The sequence below is a fragment of the Mus caroli genome, chromosome 4 (genome assembly GCF_900094665.2).
Source record: "Mus caroli chromosome 4, CAROLI_EIJ_v1.1, whole genome shotgun sequence".
In the NCBI taxonomy this organism is placed as follows: Eukaryota; Metazoa; Chordata; class Mammalia; order Rodentia; family Muridae; genus Mus; species Mus caroli.
Window position 1 is genome coordinate 14,904,271 of NC_034573.1, and position 23,327 is coordinate 14,927,597.

A 23,327-nucleotide genomic window follows, 5' to 3' on the forward strand; every position below is an offset into this window, starting at 1 on the left:
CCCATTGGACTTGCAAACTTTATATGCCCCAATATAGGGGAATGCCAGGGCCAAAAGAATGGGAATGGGTGGGTAGGGAAGTGGGGGGGCGCTATGGGGGACTTGTGGGATAGCATTGGAAATGTAATTGAGGAAAATATGTAATAAAAATATTAAAAATCAAAAAAAAAAAGAAATTAGAAAAAAAATTAATGTGGAACATCATGTAAAGTGACAGAAATAGAACAAGGGGACTAACTATAGATACTTGTTACTTGTTTTGCCAAATGGTTTCAAATCTGAGGCTGAGGTTGGGATAATCTGAATATCAGCCAAAACTCATCCATTGCAGCTAGCAGTTGTTAATGTTTAAACATCCAAGTTTATAGCTATTTAAAGACTAATGTAAAGCAACAAAAAATACTTAGTAGTCACATCTACAAGATGCTAGGGAATCAACTTATTCAGGAAAAAAAAAAGGTGTATACAAAGAATATCAAATGCTTAGTACTTCCTTTAGAGAAGATACTTCTAAATAGATATATATTGGGGCTGGGTAGATGTTTCAGTACTTGTTGCTCTTTCACAGGACCCAGGTTCAATTTCTAGGTCCCACACAGTGACTCATAACCAACCACCTCTCCAGTTCCTAGAGATCTGAACACCTCCAATGGCTTCCTGCGCTTACACACACATAGACAAAACATTATCATGCATAACATTCACATGCATAAAATAAAATAAAAGATCTAACAACACACCTCTCAAATAAAAAAGGAGAAATACAGCCGGGCATGGTGGCGCATACACACTTTTAATCCCAGCACTTGGGAGGCAGAGATAGACAGATCTTTTTAAGTTGGAGGCCAGTGAGTTGTAGTATAGCCAGGGCTGTTACATAGAGAAACCCTGCTTCAAAAAAACAAACAAACAAAAATAAAAACAAACCTCCATCATACATACATACATACATACATACATACAAGAGAAAGAAAAAGAGAGATTTAGTTTGGAGAAACACCTATCAAAGGAACGACTTCTTACTGAGAATATAATATCATTGTTTTGCAAGAATATAACATATGCACATAGCTATTGTCTTAGTCGGGGTTTCTTTTTTTATTATTAGATATTTTCTTTTCTTTTTTTATTACATATTTATTTCATTTACGTTTCCAATGCTATCCCAAAAGTCCCCCACCTGCTCTTCCATCCACTCCCCCACCTATCCACTCCCACTTCTTGACCCTGGCATTCCCCTGTACTGAGGCAGATAAAGTTTGCAGGACCAATGGGCTCTCTTTCCACTGATGGCCCACTAGGCCATCTTCTGATTCATATGCAGCTAGAGACACGAGCTCTGGCGGGTCCTGGGTAGTTCATATTGTTCCTCCCATAGGGTTGCAGATCCCTTTAGCTCCTGGGATACTTTCTCTAGCTCCTCCATTGGGGGCCCTGTGATCCATCCAATAGCTGACTGTGAGCATCCACTTNTGTGTTTGCTAGGCCCCCGCATTGTCTCACAAGAGACAGCAATATCTGGGTCCTTTCAGCAAAATCTTGCTAGTGTATGTAATGGTGTCAGCGTTTGGAGGCTGATTATGGGATGGATCCCCAGATATGGCAGTCTCTAGATGGTCCATCCTTTCGTCCCAGCTCCAAACTGTGTCCCCAAACATGGTCAGGTTGTCACAGGAATACCCCACTATGCTGGTACCAATTTGTCTTAGTCAGGGTTTCTATTCCTGCACAAACATCATGACCAAGAAGCAAGTTGGGGAGGAAAGGGTTTATTCAGCTTACATTTCCATACTGCTGTTCATCACCAAGGAAGTCAGGACTGGAACTCGAGCAGGTCAGAAAGCAGGAGCTGATGCAGAAGCCATGGAAAAATGTTCTTTACTGGCTTGCTTCTCCTGGCTTGCTCAGCCCTGCTCTCTTATAGAACCCAAGACTACCAGCCCAGGGATGTCCCACCCACAAGGGGCCTTTCCCCCTTGCTCACTAATTGAGAAAATGCCCCACAGCTAGATCTCATGGAGGCATTTCCCCAACTGAAGCTCCTTTCTTTGTGATAACTCCAGCCTGTGTCAAGTTGACATACAAAACTAGCCAGTACAGCTATCATCAACAGTCATTAAAATTACCAAAACAAATAACACAGTATTAAGCCTCTGATGGAGTTACACATCACAACGGATGAAACTATTTGGACAACACTTTGAAATACTATCAGATTAGCTTACTGAAGTCAGGAAGCATAAAATAAAGCAAGAGAAATGATGCCACAGGGGTGTATTAGCTACATGCTGAATATACAAATGTCTACAAGACAGAGGAATCTGTTTCCTCAATGTACAGATAAGACAAATGAATGGATGTGGGGTGGGTAGGGAAGAAAGGAGGAAGTGAGGGACAGATGGCAAGAAAGATGACAAAGAAGAATTTATAGATCAAAAATTATCTTAAGAGGTATTTTAAATAATTATACTTTAAAGGGTTTTTAGAAACATCACAAAATATTTGTATGCAAAATGACATGGTATCTGGGAAGAGGGAAAGTAGATACAGAGAAACAAAATTCATCATGAATCATAACTGTTAGAGATGGGTGACAGAACATGATATTTCTCAGATGATTTGTGTTTGTTGGGTTTATTGTTTTGTTTTGTTCTGTTTTTTGAGGTGGTATATAATTGTTATTATGTATTACTATTGGCTGGCCTGAACTCAGAGATATTCTTGTCTTTGTCTCCCACATGCTTGGATTTAAGGTGTATATCACAACACAGGGCAATATAGTATTTTTTAAAATGCTATTGGATTAATGTATGTATGTTAATTTTTAAAGCCTCTGGAAACTAGTCTTAATACACTTTCAAGTTAAGTTTTAAAGAAAACAAAATGGTGAAGAACACCGTATACTGATATGTATTCAAGTACAGAAATGCAAAAGCATTAACTGACTTATAATTAATAAACCACAGGCTTTTTGCTTTTCCCCTAGGGGTTACTAAAATACTATCTTAAATTTTACTGTAATGTTAATGCTTGTATTCTTTTAGTCTTTAATTGCATCTTCATGCAAAAGCTGAAGGGAAATGGGTGCTGTTTAAGCACAGTCAGAGGAGGGAGGGAAGCGGAGAATGGGAGGGAAGGGAGGAAGAGCGCTCTGCTCAGGTGAACAGCTCATGCTAACTGCATTGTTAATGGCTCAAAAAGGGACCAGAGCTGGGTTAAGGTGATCCTTTTTCTTGCACAATACACAAATTTGTACTTACCTTATTATCCAGTTTTCTGGCTTCCATTTCAAACAATACCACTCTGTTATCCTTTATTTCTTCTGCTGAAATCTACAAGTACATAAAGCAGGTAGAAGAAAATGAATATATATGAACGAAGCACTTTCTTTTTACTTGTATTGTATTGCAGTTTGGGATTGAATCCAGGATGTGGCACAAGTTAGGCAAGCACCATGCCATTGACAAAACTCTGTTTTTAAGTGTGGCTCCTTAGAAAGCCATGTTTCAGGTGTGTGTATAGCAGGGGTGAGGTATGCAGTACTTATTACACAATGTGTTTGTAAACATATTTCCACTGTGAATATGGTCAAGAATGGTCAAGGATAAAAGTAATGGCCAGAAAAAAATTTGGTTCTCTAAATTACATATTCCTAGCCATAGAACAATCAAAGTACCAGAAGACTGAAGGATACCATTTATACAAAACCAACAAAAATTCTGCACACATTGAGGAGGAAGAAAAAATAAATCCTATCCATAGACCTCTAAAGTAAAATATGAGCCCAGTACTTTTCATCCCAGAGTAACTGCAAGAGCCACTCTCTCCTAAGTCAAATCCCAAGCTATCTCAACTCCCTTTGCATTTTAATCTACACTATAGCAAAAATCTAAAAAAACATGGTGGGGGGTGGTATGGGGGTAGGGGAGTTAAGGCTCAGAATTGCAAAAGGCAAAAGACTAATATGATCTGAAGTGAAGCCACAATATATTAACTATTAATAAAGTTATCTGTAGTGTAAAATATTCTTGTGTTCCTGGAAATCTAACAAGTAGCTGCTGAGAAAAATGTACTTGATAATTGTTATAACTAGGCTTCCATATCACAGAAAACTAGTTAGAATACTATCAGTAATGAAGGAAACACTACAAGAAAAGGTATCCAAAATCTTGTTATCATATTAACCACAAATTTAAAGTATAGTAAGTATACTTTAAAGTATACTAAGTATAAAGTATGGTAAGTATGGTAAAGTATATTTTTGGCCCAGAGCTAAGTAATGAGCCAATAGAAACCCTTTGTGTGATGATACACAACAGATGCAGGGACAGAAAGCCAGGATAAAGAGCTCTTTGACTTCTGTTTGTTACCGGCTTTTCCCCCCTTTTACTTCTGGGACACAGCATCATTATTTAGCTCTAGCTAATCAGGAACTCACTGATTAGCCCAGGCTGGCCTTGAACTTTTGATGATTCTCTTGCCTGAGGGTCCTGTGTGCTAGAATAACAGAAAGGCACTACCGTGCCAGGCTATGAGTTTACAGGTTCAATGGTCCTATTATAATATCCATTTAGTATAAGTTCCACTATGGAAAGATTTCGTTGTGGTAAGAGGACCACATATCCTACACAGAGAGCCAAACTAATTCAGTAATAAACCTTTCCTCTCAAATTTAGGAACTGACACATTCATGGAAGAGGTATAGCTGACCTTGATGGACAACCTAAAACAACTGAAGGAAGGAATTCCTACAATTCACTGTTGTCTTTTGTTAGCATGGCAGTTTCCATTAGTGATGACATGCCAGAGTGAATAGAACGCAATGTTCAAGATCAACTGATCAGAAACGGCTATAGATTATTAGACTTAAGAGACTATTTCTTGAAGCAAAAGATGTTAATTTTACCGTAATACTCCCTTTCCCTGCAGGTTTGCCATTTTTGAGCACCAGTGGTCGAGTTAGCTTCTTACTGGAAACAATCTGTCAAAAGCAGAAAGTAAAACTTTATCACTTGCTGAACTGAATGCTTAAAAAAAAAATAAAGAAGCTGAATATAAAGTTCACTTCAAGTCATTAGAGAGGCATTAAAACTGCATCCCTTAAAGACATTTAAAATGCATCTCCACATTTACAACCCATTTGAGGTTTCCCAGACCTTCCCTCTGGCAGATATTATCTGTCATTGCATTACCTGAAACATTAGCTCCTTCCTCAGAATTGGGAAAAAGTCCAGCGTTTCCTCTCTTACACAGACGCTGAGCTGAAGCCTGCCTGCCATGCCTTGCCTCCATGATGGACTGCAACCTCAAACTGTGAGCCACAATCAATTTTTCTCTAGGCTGCTTTTGTCGGGCATTTAGTCCCAGCAATGAGAAAAGGTGAGTAGCACAAAAAACTATTTATTTCATGAAGGATCTTCAAAGATCTTGTCACCTCCACTCCAAAAAGGAGCCACATGGTGAATGGCGAATGATCCACCCTGTCTCCAACCAGGAACTACAGACTAAACCCTGCCCAAAGGAAAATGAACCCATTCTCCCTTAAGGCCTCTGTCAGATATTTCATGAGTGCCTTGAGACACTAGCTAACACAGCACAATGGTGACTAAGAGGGGCACAGAGCACCCAAGGTGTGGGATGGTTACTGCTCACTGCTCTGACCAGATAGGTTTATAGTAGGAAAGAACAACTGGCAACAAAGAAAAATGTTTAAAAAAATTACATCAAGGAAAAATGAAAATTTAATGTTAGAGGTTATATGGTGGTTTAAATAATAAATTAAATATATGATCCCCATAGGATCATACATTTGAATGCTTGGGCATTAGGGAGTGGTGCTACTTGACAAGGATTACAAAGTGTGGCCTTGTTAGAGGAAGTGTTACTGGGGGAGATGGGTTTTGAGGTTTCAAATGCTCAAGCCAGGCCAAACTTCTTTCTCTTCCTGCTGCCTGTGGATCACGATGTATACCTCGCAGCTACTGTTTCTGCCTGCATGCCACCATCATGAAAACAATGGACTGACACTCTAAACTCAAGCCCCAATTATATGCTTTCTTTTATAAGAGCTGTTGTGGTCATGCTGTCTCTTCACAGCAATAGCACTTTCCATGACACAATGTTTATCAAACCCACCCAACTCTTTGGTTTAAAATCTATACAAAATACCTGGGTGTGGTGGCATTTACCAGTAATCACAGCACTCAGGAAGCAGCAGCTCAAGGGTTACCATAAGTTTAAGGCCAAACTGGGCTGCACAGCACTGAGGATGCCACCACTGCTAAGTTGTGAGATGCTATATCCAAAAAAAAAAAAAAAAAAAAAAAAAAAAAAAAAAAAAAAAAAAAAAGACAAACCAAAACAAAAGGGAACAGAACTTAATACTCACTTGTCCAAGAGTGACTTCACATTCTCCCAAGAAGTCATCATCACTCAGCTCGATAGTTTTGTTGTCAATGTCATAGATTCCAAACTTCAATTTCTGAACCACTTCAAAGTAGTAATCAATAACAAACGTCTTAGAAAATTTGGGATTCAAAGAATTCTTAATCCTTTCTGTCCGTTCAACCTATACTCATCCAAAAAAAAAAAAAAAAAAAAAAAAAAAAAAAAAAAAAAAGAGAGATTTTTCAGACCCAAGAAGTACTTAGATTTTTAACACCTCTATGTAGTAAGTATAATTACACATAAGTATGAAGACTAAATATCTTAAAATGTATGTCTATGTGGGGTGCACAATGACATGGATGTGGGGATCAGAGTCAGTTTTCTCCTTCTACACGGGTTCTGGAGACTGAACTTAAATTACTTGGTTTAGCCATCAAGGCACTGAGCCATCTCACTGGCCTACTTATTTATCATTTATTTTTTGGAAATTTCTCTATATGCATGAGGGATTGTGCTAACAAAGACAGATTTGTTAAAAAACAAAAAACTGCACTAAGAGATGAGATGGTACATGCTGCAGCTGTTAATGTGTCTGTACCTGCACATACATCCGGCTATTACAAGGGTCCTGGGCCTGCAAGTCAGAAGGGAGTGCTGGAGCCCTGGAACTGGAGTTTTCAGGTGGCTGATCCACCATGGGGTGATGTGAATAGATCCCAGGTTGTCTGTAAGAGCAGCCGGGGCTCTTACGCTAGCTCTTCAGTCTGGTGGTATTATTTTTAACATTTTAAAGTAAGCTCTTAACATTGTCAAAAAGAAATATGAACCGATTTTCACCCAAATCATTAAGGATTACCTCATACCACTGGTGACCACTCGTATTCAAAAACAGCACACATAAAGGGTCCGACTTTGATGTTACATCTGCATCCAAAAGGTTGTTACAGGAAACATTTAGTTCCACCTTCGTGACACACTGGGCAGCCATGTCTTGAGCTATGTAAGAACCAATGAGAAACAGTATCGTTAAGAAAACACTCTAAAACTCTTGAAGGAGATAGCTATATTCCTAAGGCAAACTGTCAGCAGGGACTTTCTGAACAGCTCTGCTAGAATGGGACTGCTACTTGAGCCTCTTGGGAATAAAGGTCTTCATCAGCTTAGTCCAGTAATACTTTATTCTTCTGTGGAATCAAGCTTACTCAGCATCTTGCTGTGAAATATACTTTCAAGATAGCAATAAAGGCATATATATATATATATATATATATATATATATATATATCCTCTGCCTATATAATATACTACAAAATATACTGGTAAACTGTCATGTTCTGTTTAGAACTGACTCAGATAGCAAGCTCTCAAACTCAAGCATACTTATCAAGTGCCCCCTGAAGTACTCTTGGAACAGGCTGATCCCTCACCCCAGTGACAGGGAAAAATAGAAAAGTAAATGTCCAATGGTATTAAAAGCATTCCATCCTTACAAACAGCTAAAAGGCAAACTTTTACCAACAGAGTTACTTTGAGACTGAGAAGCCAAATGGTCATACATGGAGATGTCCTTCCTGGATTTTCCAGGAGTTCCTGGAAACTCCAGTATGACGGCTCTTAGGGCTTCTCTATTCATTCCTGCTAGATGTTGCAAATGTCCAGTTTGATAATGTTTTGCTATATATCTGTTTTTTCTATTTATGTTGTTTAAGGTACAGCTTGGGTATCATATCTATATGATTCCAATGAGAATGTTCCACAAGTAGCATTCAGCAACTTATTGTAGCTGATTTGCCATGGCTTGCCAAGAAACACCAAGTAGCCTAACTCTACAGACCTCCCCTTCTTTAACCATCAAATAATACATGAAGAGGAATGAGGGTGAGGCAGAGGATGAGTTCCAGCAGAGCCACGGCTATGTATGGAGAAATCCTGTCTTGAAAAAAATTTCCAGAAAAAAAAAAAGGGACGGGGTAGGAAAGCCTTCTTCAGTTCTGCGAGTGAGACGCTTTCCTCCTTGGAGCTGCAAGTGCCATGGTATCACCAAGAAGAGGAGCAGAGTACTGTACTCCCCAAATGTCAACGAGCCAGCTGTCTAGCATAAAGTAGTTCATGGTGGTAGTACAGGCTCGGGGCTGGAAAGCATTTCCTCCCAAACATCCTTTCTATTTGGAGTGCTCAGTCTTCTCTACATTGGGATGCTGAGCTTCTGAGCATATAGGGATAAGTCCACTCAGCAGCATGGTTAATATTTAAAACGGCAGTAGCTTTTATGTGCTGTGTAAATGTTTCTTCAAGCACAAGGAAAAGGGATAAGATCCTTTGACAATTTTAAAATAACTCATTACTTAGTGTATGAATGTTCATGAGGCTCTGTGGATGTGTGTGTGTCAGTGAGGATGAATTTGGAGGTCAAAAATCAATGTCAAATGTTTCCTTCAACTACTTATTCTCATTTTGAAACACTGAACCTAGCTGAGTTCATCAGTTTGGTTAGCCAGGCCAGCCAATAAGTTCTTGGCATTCGCCAATAACTAGGGTCATAGATCCTCTTTTATATGGGTGATGATGGATGATCCAGACAAACTTCAGTTCCCATGCATGAGAAGCGAGGACATTATCGCTCAGATTGAGACCCATCTTCCCAGCTCCACTACTTACTTTCTAGAAACAGCAACAAGCCTCAATACCTGTTAAAAGTCAATCGCAGAATGTAGGATTCCTAATTTTTTGCACACTGAGAATAATAAGGTTGGCCTTAATATAGTTAAAATTATTTTTAAGAAGAAAGCCATGCAGCTCACCTTCACTGAGAACTTCTTCTTAAGGAATGACAGTCCCCCCAAATCTCCAATTTGCTTCCTATCTCTTCTTAATCATAATATCTCCTCTTTTATTATAATAAAATTAAAACTTCAACATCCTTTACAAAATTGCATTTAGCTTTGATGGTCTGTGTTTTGTTTGGGTTTCTGTTGTTTTAACATGTGTCCGAATAGTTAAATACAAGTATTAATAGTGTACTCAAAGGATATAAAGGGAAGAGAGATGCTGATGAAGGGCAGCTGACAGTGTGAAGCCGACTTACATTGCTGGGCTTTGAAGGATCTAACTTGAAAAAAAGTGACAGACAACATAAACATGGGGAAAAAGTAGGACACAAGAAGACAGAGAAGATGCCAAAGTATGTGATATAATGGTGAACTAACTGGAGAAAAACAAACCTGACATGAGACTGGACAGGTTCAGAGGGTCCAGAAGAACACAGTGCTAAATGGATGGATCAGAAGTTTGCATACAATTAGGGAACACTTCTATCATTTTGTTAACATGGTTTCTTGTCACCTTTACTTTAATTTGTGAATTAGGTTAAGGGGCAGAGTTGCTTGAAAATAAAACACAAGAGGAAAGAAAAAATAAAGGTAGGAAAAGAAAAGAAGCAGCAAAACACAAACCCAGTAAATTTGAGGCTGTCTGTATCCTAGAAGTCTGGTATGTTGGCAACGGGACCTGGCCCTAAATCCATTAACGAGTACATCTTTTCCTCCTCCCACTGAGAAGCCAAGCATAAACTAAGGGCGCTATCTTGAAGCTTTCACACATATCTGCTCTAATTGTCTCCAAGTTCAGACAGTTAGTTGGTATGCAGCGTTGTGCAAACCTACAGCCCTCACCTGTGCTCTGACAGGCAGCTTCCTCTCCCTCCTTTTTCTCTATTACATTCAGCCTTGTAGCATTCTCCTTGTTCATGACGGTATATCATATGCTTTGGAATTTCAGTCTAATGCTTACTATGTCACTAAGGCTAGATCCTTATCAGTTCCCTCATCTATAATGTAATAATGTAAATAATTGTCCTAGGACTGGATGAGTTAGTATATTTAAAATGTATACAAGTGTTTACTATTATTTCAGCACCATTGCCTCCATGCAGTGTAATCCCTTTTAATCCTGCATTTCCTATATTTTATTACTACATTTCTCAATGATTTTTCTGATTATGCCAACACACATTAAACTGCCCCTCCCCTAAATTCCTGCTGCTTTCATAGTAAAAGATTGGTACACTACTAAAAAAACAGTATCTAATTTTGAAAGTTAGGTGTGGTGTCTGACACCTATCTATACCCATAGTATTCAAGATGAAAAAAAAAAAAAAGCAGATCACAAGGACAAGGCCAGGCTTGTTTAAAAACAAATCAAATATGAAAGAATGCACACTTGTGTTACACTTAGCACCTAGATCCAGGTGTGTAACCACATGTAAACCACACTTCTACTTCCTAAGCCTAGATTTCCACACAGAAGTAAACAAAATCTGGAATGTGCCAAGCACATTGCTTTCATCTCAGACACAGAATCTATGAAAAAAGTTCTATCAGAAGAGATTGGTTACAAGAGATGGGTGGCATGACCATAGACTATGACTATGTAAACTCTCTGGAATCTATGAGGATGACCCTAGCTAAGACCCACAGCAATGAAGTATACAGAGCCCAGAAAAGACTTTCAATGGAGGGATTGGGACACCAACCCAACCACAAAACCTTAGACCCACAATTTTTTCCTGCCAACAAGATGTTCAGGGGTAAAGATGGAGCAGAGATTCAAAGAATAACCAACCAATAACTGGCCCATCTTCATCCCCTGAGAAAATGCTTCACTGACACTATTAATGATATTTTTCTGTATTTCCAGAAATGCATCTAGTATAACTGTCATCTGAGAGGCTTTACCCAGCAACTGATGGAAACAGATGCAGAGACCCACAGTCAAATACTAGTTGGAGTTTAGGGGATTCAATGGAAGAGGGAGACAAAGGATTGAGGGAAGCAGAGAGGTCAAGGGCACCACAAGAAAAGATACAGAATCAACTAAGATACAGGACACAGTGGTCCACAAGAGACTGAACCACCAAGTAGAGAGCATACACAGGATGGACCTAGGCCCTCGGCAATAAGTAACAGTTGTGCAGCATGGTCTTCATGTGAGACTCCTAACAGCAGGAGGAGGGACTGTCTCTGACTCTGCTGCCTGCCTTTGGATCCCTTTCCCCTAACTAGGCTGCCTTGCCTAGCCACAACAGGCGAAGATGCCCCTAGTCCTACTGCAACATGACAGGCCAAGGTGGGTTTCCATCCATGGGAAGCCTCCCTTTGTCTGAGCCTTTTCTGAGAAGAAAGGGAGGAGGAGGAAAATGTCAGGGAGATCAGTGAGGTCAGAGGGAAGGACTGGGAGGAGAGGAAGGAGGAGAAGCTTCTACTGGGATATAATGCAAATACATTAATTTTCAAAACGTATAACCATTCCTCTGCATTTACCAAAGAAGTAATAAGTTTGATTCAAAAAAAAAAAAGTTCTACCTTGTCTTTTTTCTTTTACATAAGGTAGTTTTAGAGTCTTGTAAGTAATACGCTCACAAATAGAACGAGCATGACTGTTATGGATCAGCATGTGCTAAGCATAGCACCAACCCAAAAACTTTGTTTCTGAAGATGGGGTGAACTCAACCAAGAATACAAAGAATACAAATATTTATATGCAAAGTCATTCTCACAACAGAGGCTCATTAGAACATTATTTTTCTCTCCTGGGTATGCTCAAACAAAGCTACACAAACAACATAGCAGATAATTTAATAACATGCTGACAATTACATTATTGCACTGTGGCCAGGAAGCCAATTCCCTCTAAAGCACCACTCACTGTTCCCCAAAATAAGTTAGACCTCCGCCTCTCCTCACTACTTACCTCCAGAAACTCATTATACTCAATGGCCAATGCAAACAAGTAAATAAACAATTGCGTCTAGAACTTTATTCATATACTTTCGTTCCAGTAACTATCGAATACATGTCATGTGAAGAAAACAGTGTAATTCATGAACACACTATAATGCAAGAACATAAAAAATGTTCTGTATCCTTTGAGGACAGAAAATAGGTCATTTTTCTGCAGTAAATGACCAATCAGAAGAATATGTGTGCAACTAAAGAAGGTTCTGCATGTTTTCTACAGGACCATAGAGATAAAACCAAAGGAAACAGCAGCATGAGGTGTCTGGCCTCGACAGTCTGTGAGCATACTGAACATACCCACTCCCCCCAAATGCAAATCAGGTGAAAATTAAGACACAAAGGGGAGCTGGAGACGAAATCTGAAGTATGCGGTCACTCCCATGCCCTGCTGAAATCCTGTTCATCCGTGTTTGAAATAAATAATGTAAAAGAAGAGATTTATTTTGATAATGGAATTGTTTCCACTTGCCAATCAGTCATAATGCACTTGTAGGCAAGAGAGGTTGCGAATCAGAGTTATTCTCCAGGAGGTGGGGGGGTAGGAATAGGAGGGAGTAAGTGTGCTATTAGACCAAAATAAACTAAGATAATGGTTTTCGTCCCTGGTCCCTCAGGCCTGTTCCATTGGTCTTAAATGGAGACACACCACAGTGGCAGCATACATGGTGTAGGGGCTGTACACCTCGTGTTAGACAGGAAGCAGAGAGAATAATGCCCATGCACTCTACTCCTTGCTCCGTCATTATACCTGGCCCCAAGTCCCTGGGGCACTGCCATCTGCATTCAGGATGGATCTTCCCACCTTGTTAATCCTTACTGGAAATGCCCTCAATCACACCCAGAAGTGTGTTAACTAATATCTTAGATATTCTCAGTACATTCTCAGCTGAGAGCATGAAGGCACCCTGGGCTTAAAACAAACCAACAAACCAACAAAACAAACAAACAAACAAAGAGTTCCTTTAAAAACTTAGATGCGGGCTAGGGATATAGTATAGTTGGCACCGTACTTGTCTACCATGCATAGAGCCCTGGGTTTAACTTCCTAGCACCACATAAAATTATGCATGTTGACCTTCACTTGTAATCTAGCAATTAAGAAAGCAGAAGCAAGAGGATCAGAAATCCAATATGTCCTTGGTCATAGAGTGAATTTGCGGTCAGTCTTGGCTACATAATAAATACACATACACAATACCTTTTACACTATGGTTAATAACCAAATAAATACAAAGACCAAAGTTACAACCCAGATGTTTTATTTCCTTATGACAAAATGCTCCCAGGGCATTAAAATGCCTCCAAATAATGTTTGCTTAGTGTAATAATGATTTGATTCTGTAATTGTTAGCATATCAAATAAAATATTTATCATAACACAATGAGTAATGAAATGGATCTTTAAAATTATAATATTCTAATTGGGCTGCCATATCTAGTCTCAATATCAGAAATACACCAAGTCTTACTGAAACTTGATCTACCAAGACTGGTTGATATTCATGGAAGGCCTCCCCTTTCCTGAGATGAGAGAAGAGGGAGGTGAGGTAAGAGGGAGGGACTTGGAGGAGGGGAGGGGAAACTGCAATCTGATGTAAAGCGAATAATTAATTAATAAATAATTAAAATTATAATTAATATATATTAAGTAGATAAACTAAATTAATATTTAGGTTGTAATTGTTCATATTTTTCTTAAGCTGTGACCAGAAAAACATCAGGCTGTCAAAGAGTAGGACGGCTTCTATCTATGCAACTGCTCCTCTTTGTCCATAAGTTGCTTGATGCTAAGAAGGGCTTTTCTCTCTTCTCTTTTTTATTTTTATTGATACTTGAGTGTTTTGTCTACATGTGTTAAGTGGATTATATGCATGCACTGCCTGGGGAGGCCAGAAGAGGGCATCAGACCACTGGAACTGCAATTAGAGGTTGTGGCTGTTCAAGTGGTGCTTGGAACCAAATCTGGGTCTTCTGCAAGGACATCCTGGGTTCTTAAGTGCAGAGCCTTCTCTCCAGCCCTTTTTCTCTTTTCTAGGGAATGTCCACATTTACATATCTACCACGTACATAGAGCAGGACAGTCTAAAGCAGCAACACTGATTCTCAGCTTTCTGTCCTTGTGACAAAAGTACTTGGAAAACTCAATGGCTCATGGTTTCAAAAGTTATGGCTGGTTAGTCTTGCAGTGGGTTTTTTGTTTAATTGGGGTGCATGTATGCACAAAGGTATGCATGCATGTGTTGAGACATCCCATAAAAGCAGAAACAACTAGCAGAAAAATATTGCTCATGAAATGGCTTCCATACAACAACAAAAAAAGGCTTGCCTTTCCAGCTAAGCCCCTATCAGTGGGCTGGAGAGACAGATTAGCCAGTAGGGTGCTTGCCTCAAAATCATAAAGACAGGAGCACCCCAGTCCCAGCACCAGAAAGCACCTGCAAAAGCCAGCTGCAGTGGCACTAATCTGGGACATAGAGACACGTGGACTCCTGGCCCTCCAGGATCAGCCTGTTTCGTTAGCTAGCTCCAGGCCAGTGAGAACCTGTATAAAACCAAGGCAGATAGCACTAGAGGAAAATCACCTATAGTTGATTGACTTCTGGCTTCTATACACACCATGAGTACCTGCACATACACAAACATGCAAACACACACATGTACAAATATGCAAAGCCCCATTAAGCTATGAGTTATTAATCCCTCAAAAGGCAGAGGCAGGCAGTGTCTGAGTTTGAGGCCAGGCTGGTCTACATAGTGAGTTCTAGAATAGCCAGAGGGACATCGTTGAGACCCTGTCTGAAAAAAAAAAAAAGTAGATAGATAGATAGATAGATAGATAAGTTAGTAAATGTATAAACCCATTTAGAGACCCATAATCCAACTACTTAGTAAAGTCTCACCTTTGAACACTGCTGCCCTGAGAACGAAGCCTCTACCATGAGATCCTGGTGAACATGTAAGATCCAACCCATAACACACACTGCACTTAAAAGCCAGATCTGGCTATGAGTGTAGCTTAATGGTAGAGTGCAGTTTTTGTATATCCCAGAATCTAAATAAATAAGCAAGCAGCCAGACTCTGAGACTAAGAGTCTTATATCAAAAGAACAAAAAGCTAGGTGTGGTGACACAAGCCTGTATCAATTCTTGGGATGTAGTGGCGAAAGGATGAGGAGTTCAAATCCAGCCTCCACTAAGTAGTAAGTTTAAGTCAAGCCTGGAAAATGAAAACATAAGGCCTTGTGGGGGGTGGGGGGGAAGGAGAGGGAGAGAGAAAGGGAGGGAGGGGAGAGAGAAGAAAAACACACAAAAAAAGGAAGATGAAAAATAAAAAGAAATTTGATTTCATAAAAAGAAAGTGACACCAAATATTATTTCTGTTTGGTTGAAGTTTCTATCCTTGCCACAAGATATGAGAAATGAAAATGAGGAATGTCAAATATAAAATCGCCCAAGACAGAGAAGAGGATACTGTTTCCACTTTAATGTGAAGCAAGCAAGAAGGGTCACTGGAGCAACAAGGAAACCAGACATTGGTTCTGGATCAGACAAGTGATGGTGGCCACGTGGACAGGGCTTAACTTCTCCCGGCCCTGCTTTTTCCAGTGTGAATGCTAACTCACTCAATGTCTTCAGGTAGTGCCAACATCCCTTCCAGTTTGTGTTCATTAATTTTAAGGTAACTACAGTGAATATGTATAGGAATTGCTACTCAAGGGCTCATGAAAAAACAGAAAACCCCAGAAATACAGAACAAAATGGAGAAATGATTGAAAAAAGAATACGGTTGTTCAAGAGCAACCTCCATCTGCCACTATCTAAAACGCTATAAAAATGTTCTCGTGAATACTTTCTCACGGGGCGGCAGCCTAGTCTGAAAGTGACTAAACTCACAGACACAGAAAAGGCAGTACACCCCAGCAAGTACAGGCCCCGCCTCCTGGGCTAATGCTGCATAAGGAAGTGAATTTCACTTCATCCATGGTGTCTCAGTCTGAAACTCTCAGGACACATCACTGCACAAAAGGAACAGGAGGCTCACCTCCACCTAGAACTCCAGTTCCAAAGAATCTGACACCCTTTTCAGGTCTCTGTGGACATCTATACACACACACACACACACACACACAATGTAAATAAATCTATATTTTATTCTGCGAGATAGAACATGGCCTTAGCATGTTCAAAGCCACCTCCCCAAAAGGTTTTCAAATTTTTGATGTAAAATCTAAACAGCGATGTTTAGATTTACTGATGGCATCTGGGCACAAAGAACTCAGGAAAACCAATTAATAATAATAATAAAAAATGTGAACAACGTGTCACTAGCTTAGGAAGTACACATGATTTTTACCTTGCTTTTATTACCACAAAGTCAACTACCAACCCAAGCCCTTCCTTAAATTCTCTAAAAAAAAAAAAAAATCCTGAAAACATATTACTCTGATTGATTCAGAGCAAGAAGGAAACTTATTTATTAAGGTTTTAACTTAGTACACATTCCAAACTTTGCTACTGTTCTAACCCCTTGGTCAATGTGCATACATTCGAGAAATGCCACTGACAATACACTGAGGTCCACTGAAGGAGCAGATCATCAGATGTTTGATGATCTCAGGAGTCTGATGATAGTACTGACTGTCATGTTGACAAGATGTAAGAAACAAGCTTCTTAGGGTAGCTAGGAAGGAGTTTCTAGAATCCATGCTAAATGGGAATGAGACCATCCGATGGGCTGGGGTCCCAGACTGAATAAAAAGGAGGAAAGAAAGTGGAGTGCCGGTATCCACTGCTCTCTGAATAGCCAGGTATAACGTGACCAGCCACCTCCCGTGCCTGCCATGGACTGCACACTTCCTTGATTTGCTTTTGCGCAGGAATTTTTCACTGCAGTGAGAACAGTAATTAATGCAGGTGTTTTAAAAAGCAATACCAGGACCTCTATATCATCTCACTTTAGGAAATAAGCATCTTAACATGCTTGGCTATAAAATACTGCAACACTGCAGGTCACCTTATGTCAATACCAATCAGGGTAATGAGCTGTTAACCATGTAAGGGGCAGCTGTGCAGCAGAAGCGTGGATAAGGTACTTAGGCTTGGGATCTACTGAAACTCAAGTCCTTTAGATCTGCCTTGCCCAGAGTTCTTTTCTGTCACCTTTCTGCCTCAAGTTTCTTCCATGTGTGGAACCATGAGAGCTTTCCGCCTGCCCATTAAATATGCCTCCCTGTAATCCCTTCCTAGCTGGGTATGCAGAGCGTTCAGCTGGCTCAGATCAGCGTTCCATTTGTCACATAGTGCCTCTCTAGCTCATAGTGAACAATACAAAAAAAAAAAAAAAAAAGTTTTGGCATGATGGTCTTAAGTGCCAGGATCCCAGCACTCAGGGGGCTGAAGCAGGAGGAAGTGCGTTCAAGGCCAGCCTGGGACCTTACCCCAAAATAAACAAATTCCTTTTGTTTAAAGCTAAAACAACTACTACTTTCATTCTCTAAGTTTGAAAGTTTCTAGCGTTCACAGTGTCACTCGGTAAGAGAGCATGTGCTGGCCTTCCCAACATTATATGGTTATATACTGAACAAAAACTATGAAATGTTTAACACATTGTCCAATTTCTAGAATATTCACTGCAGCATTGGTTACCATATACATCACAGCTGTTTATAACCTTCTGGCAAATCCTTTTACATTTCCTAATCATTAATATTTAATAACACTATTACTCATTTAATACCAGTTCAATCAAACACTGGGATCACCTGCCCTGTGTCAGGCACTCTTCTGAGTTGCTGGGGAACAATACTGACATAAGGAAACTCTCACGTGAATGTGATTACAGGATAGGAAGGTGAACAAGTTGAGTAGACTTAACAGCACCTTTCTTCATAATCAAGGCTGAGGAGACAAGCAGAGCAGAAGAGAAACACTGTAGGTGTCCCGCACTTTTAGGAATTGCAACAATTTCTTTTAACAATACCACCAGGAAACATTTGTTTAGATTTTCACTTGTTTTTAAAACATATGATCCCAAGCCAGGTGGTGGTGGCACAAGCCTTCAATCCCAGCACTCAGGAGGCATAGGCAAGATGATCTCTGTGAGTTTGAGGGCAGCCTGGTCTACAGAGTTCCCAGGACTACACAGAGAAACTCTTGTTTTGGGAAAAAAAAAAAAAAATCCCTATCTAGATGGAAATAAATTGCCACTCCTTTTCACATTTGCAAATAGGAATTTTACTGTAATATCATCTTAATGTTTAGAGGAACTGTAAAATGAAAACTTCAGTCTTAAGTACCTGGGTGTGGTTACACATACTGAGAATGCCAGCACTTGAGAGGCGGAGGCAGGAGGTGAATGTCATCCTTGCCTTTAACAGCAAGTCTGGATGTTTCCACCAGACTACACAAGAGTCTATGTGAAAAAGGAAAGAGATGGGAAGAGAGAGACAGAGGCGGGGGGGGGGGGGGGGGGGGGGGGGGGGAGGAACTGGGGAGAGGGGAGAGGAGAGAAGTGAGAGGAGGGGGGAGGCTGGACAGTTGTGGCACACAGCTTTAATTCCAACACTTAGGGAAGGCAGAGGATAGCTAGGGCTACACAGAAAAATCTTGTCTCAAATAAATAAGTAAAAAAGAAAAGAAAAAGCAGAGCAAAACAGAAAACTGAAGTTAATATGACGACACTATAAACCATACTATCCACATTGTTGCTTTGGTAATTTTTACAGGAAATAGACATAATATATCCATTTCATAAGATAGTGGTTTTACTAAACTGTGTAATATTCCCTTCTCATGGAGAAATTGTATTAATGTTCTATCTAATAGAAATTGGTGTGATCATAGTACTGTTAATTTTCATATCTTTTTAAGGGTTATGATTCCTTTTAGCTGAGCTGTTATATTTTATTCTCTTTATGAGAATGAAAAGCCTCTCCAAAAAAAATCTCTGTACCCTACTCCCAGCCTTCTTCAAATACATTTAAGCCAACGTATAACATAGCTACAATATGGTTTAAATTTTGTTATCAGAATGTTATCAAAATGTGTATATAAGTTCCCTTCCTTATCAGTATGAAACTTAATGTTAAAACGTTTATGATAAGTGGTCATTTAATTCCTTTCTTGGCGACTCTTTTAACAAATCTTCTAGAGGTCTTCTACCTGGTTCATTTACACTTTAACCTAGGCAGCAGTATCTACAAAACAAATCAAGAACATTAAAACAAAACAAAACCACTTTAGAAGGAAGTTAGACTGTAACATAAAGGCCTCAGAAAGGACCTAACAGTGTAATGGATTCCTCAAGAGGCTGAGAACTAATGGAAATGGTATTGATTCTTTCTAAAAGATCCACCAGCAAGATCATACTTTGACAAAGAATTGTGCCTCATTTTTAATATTTAAAGGTCATGAAATCATTTTTCACATCCAACATTATCTTTCTTGACTTATCTTTCACCATCAGTGAAAGAAATTTTTGGAAAAGAGGTAGTTTAACAACTATAAATTGAATCTGAGGACAGCACCGAAAGACAGCAAGAAAGAAAACCCCACGAACCAAGGCATAAGAAGAGATGAGAGAGCACAGAGACAATATGAGCTGAGTGCTTGAGCAGATGCAAAAGAAATGTCACTGTAAAGAATGCTAAGAAATATCTTAATTAATTATTTGTTTATTTCAGTGTTGCAGGATTAAGCCCAAGGTCATCAGCTTGATAGACAAGTTCCCTTACACCAACCATGGTCACCAGCCCCATAAAATATCTTAAAGTATTTGTTAGTTTCCTTGTTTGTTTGTTTGTTTGTTTGTTTTTGGTTTCCAACAGTTTCTGTGTGTAGCACTAGCTGTCCTTGAATTCCCTCTACATATCCGATTGGCCTCAAAGTTAGAGACCTACCTGACTCTGCCTTCTGAGTGCTGGAATTAAGGCTTTATTTTATAGATCACTGTTTATAAATGTTCAAGTAAAATTAAAAGAGAAGTCCAATTATCAACATGTCTTTGGAGGCAATGAATAATTTTCCTCCCCCAATTCTAGACTTCAGCTTTAGGAGATAGATCAGAAAAGAGATTCTGAAAGACAATATTTCCTTCCCTTCCTGTGCCAGGCATGTTTTAATCTAAAAACCAGAAATTCAGTTTTGTCTCATTAAGAGAGCTTCTGCATGGTCCAATCTTGGAGATAAGGCACTAGATTTTCAGGCTAGAGTGGGGTGCATTTTTCAACTCATCGGCCAAAAGGGGCTGCCTTTTAAAAAATATTCTCAAAACAGAGGGGGTGGGGGGGGTGTTGAAAAGCAGACTGATCCTGAGAATCCACTATTGTCACTACAACTACTATCATCTGTTCTGTTACCTTTTCCTAAGCTTTGCTGTTTCGATGTATCTATGTGCTAGGCCTGAACAGGTTTTGTTTGGCTATGATTGGCAGAATTCAGAGCTGATATTAAGAACAAGACTTATGTGAATAAATATTTATCTTATCGTTACTTATGTATCAGACACTTCGGTGAGTGATCTACAAACATTTTATTTAGCCCTCACAACTCTGACATATCAGTGCTATATCCATTTTACAAATGTAGAAACACACCTTAAAGGGTTGGGTATCCCACCCAAAGGTTAGACAGATAACAAAACCTCAGAACATACTTGAAAGTAGACAGATAGTCACTGCCTTACTTGTGAAATAAGGTTCACTTACTTTTGTAAATCGTAAAGTATTAAAAAAAAAAAAAAAAAAACCGTACAGACCGCAATCGAAGCCTAATGCTACCACTTTCAGAGGTGCCTAGTTTCGTAAATTAATTCCAGTTTCCTGACGAGTGAAAAAGATAATAGTCGCATTTAAGCTTGTTGTGAACTAACTATATATAAAAATGGTCTTAACACAGGGGCTGTGGGTCACTGCAACCCACTGGTTATTTTAATCCTGCTTTATTTACCCTCTGATTATTCTGAGGCGGCCACAAACACAACAGAAAGAAACAAAAGCTGATCTCAGTCAAGTGCATTAGCGCCAGCACTAACGGTCACTATGCTCTCAAGTTTCTGACTGCAAAACAAGTGGCACTGCCCTTCCTTCGCGTCGCGTGTGCAGTGAGCCCAAAGCCCTGGACACAGGTGCAGGAGCTTGCTAGGACTTCACCCAGGCCCAGCTTTGCACCGAATTCAGTAGCACCTTTTCCCACAGCACGCAGCCTTTCCTCCACCGTTCCCCCACACGACCGGTTCGTCTGGTTCACCAATCTTTCCCCGCTGAACGGGACCGAGATTTCGGGGCTGTAACCCTTCGCCCCACCCTGCCCTTCCACTCGAGGCCCGCGGATCCCCGGCAGGGTTCTTCAGGTGCGCGAGCCGCAGGCCCAGGAGGCGCTCGCGGCCCCCAGGCTGACCCCCAGCCCCGGACCTCCACGGGCCGCGGACCCAGCACGCGACACTCGGGAGTCCCCAGAGTGGGCACCGGAAACCCACGGAGCACTTCCAGCGCCCGGGGCCCGGAGGGACGGGCCATGGAAGCCTGAGGGCCCTAAGTCTTCCCGCCCGGGACCGGCCCGCTTCCCGGGAGGCTACAGGCTTGGGCTGGGACACACGGCTCCCGAGCTGGGAAAAGTCACGCACTCACGTGCTATATCGCCGCAGAAGTCGAGTGAGGGTGGAGAGCCAACGAGGCGCACCGCAAGGCGGCAGGACCGCAGGGGCTGTACTGGAACCTGAGGGCTGGACCGCGGAGGGGCGGGGCTCGTGGGCGGAGTCCCGGAGCGGCGGGGCGAGGGAGGAGCTTGTGGGCGGGACCAAGGTGAAGTTTTGCTTTTGGTAGGGAGCTTGCTGCCCAACCCATTTTCACTCCCAGTTTTCTTTGCTGCACCTCAACCCGCTGACCTTTTAAAGAATTCTTACAAAACCCGTAATTGACTTTAGGCAGTAAAATATCTGATCTGGTCCGGGGGGGCTCGGAAGTGAAGAGCACTTGTTGATCTTGCAGAGTTCCGGGTTTGTAGCTCACAAACATCTAGCACATTCCAGAGGATCTGACATTCTCTTCTGATCTCTCCAAGGCAGCAGGCATGTGTGTGTGTGTGTGCAAACATGCAAGCAAAACATTCATACATGCAAAGCAAAACAAATAAACCTTAAAAAAAAAAGAAAAAAAGGAAAAAAAACAGATCTGGACAAGGAAATTGTGTGAAATGCCAGCTCTTAAGCATCCTTCTGTAGAGTGTACACCTTCCCAGAGTAATTTTACATGCTTATTTTATTTAATATACATATTTATTTTATTTGGTCGTCACAAAAGCTTTATTATGTGTTTAGCGCCACGTACCTTTTCGTAAGAATGGTGCAAGTAAATACTGTGAAATGTGGCAGGTAAACAGTTGTTCAATTTGCCTAAAGTCATCAGACTATGCTAATCTCAAAATGCCTATGGTGACAAGTACTCAAGGTCACATCCTTCTATTGCATGAAAATTTAAAATATCTGCTGGAAAAAATGGGATTAAAAATCAACAAAGACAAAAGAACAGTGTTACAAAAGTTACTTCACTTACATTGGTGAGGGGGAAAAGGTGGGGAGTGGGGAGAAAACACTCAATAGAAAGGACTAAAGAATGGAATGTGGTATGTATGCTTCCAGAGGAGAAAGGTCATCTCAGTCTTACCCAGCAGTGAACCCTAGAGCTCCAGTGATGAGCAGCCTGGAAAGACATGCCCTTTGTGCAATAGTGGCAGGAATATCATGGAAATAACTCACCACTTTCTGATTGGATTTAAGTTCCACTCCACAAAATGAAATCCATACCTGGCACTATTATCGAGGCAAAAACAACAGCTAGGCAGGTCACAGACCCAGGGGAGAATCTACTATAAATATTCTGCTCAATGGACAGAGTATCAAGTCAGCTCCTAATGACTTTTTGTTAAACTCATAGATCAATGCACCTCTCCACTCTCATCAGAGCAGCTTCTGTTTGCAGCAGTGGTGAACAGAGTCCCACAAATGTCCAAGGCACAGAGGATGAGACTAAAGAAAGCATACCCCTAAATGGCATATTTGCATCATGTTCCCTCCTTCCAAGACCCAGCAGTGATCATTAAAGAAGACAGAAAGCAAAGAATGTAAGAGCTAGAGTCTTCTGGGCAGTT

At 40.5% G+C, this 23,327-nt stretch overlaps 1 protein-coding gene across 2 annotated transcripts in view; it reads right to left on the reverse strand.

The window, feature by feature from the left end:
• Positions 1-23,327, reverse strand: part of Cpne3 (copine 3) — a 45,989-nt gene that overhangs the window by 22,216 nt on the left and 446 nt on the right. The window contains exons 1-5 of one of the 2 annotated variants that reach the window (XM_021160186.2): positions 21,809-21,916; positions 7,244-7,383; positions 6,389-6,568; positions 4,907-4,981; positions 3,261-3,332 (exon numbers count right to left, since the gene is read on the reverse strand). In XM_021160186.2, the coding sequence (XP_021015845.1) occupies positions 3,261-3,332; positions 4,907-4,981; positions 6,389-6,568; positions 7,244-7,375 (459 nt within the window). In that variant the 5' untranslated portion in view covers positions 7,376-7,383; positions 21,809-21,916. Of the gene's footprint in view, positions 1-3,260; positions 3,333-4,906; positions 4,982-6,388; positions 6,569-7,243; positions 7,384-21,808; positions 21,917-23,327 lie in introns of those variants that run through there. The other variant, XM_029476120.1, reaches the window with a different exon arrangement.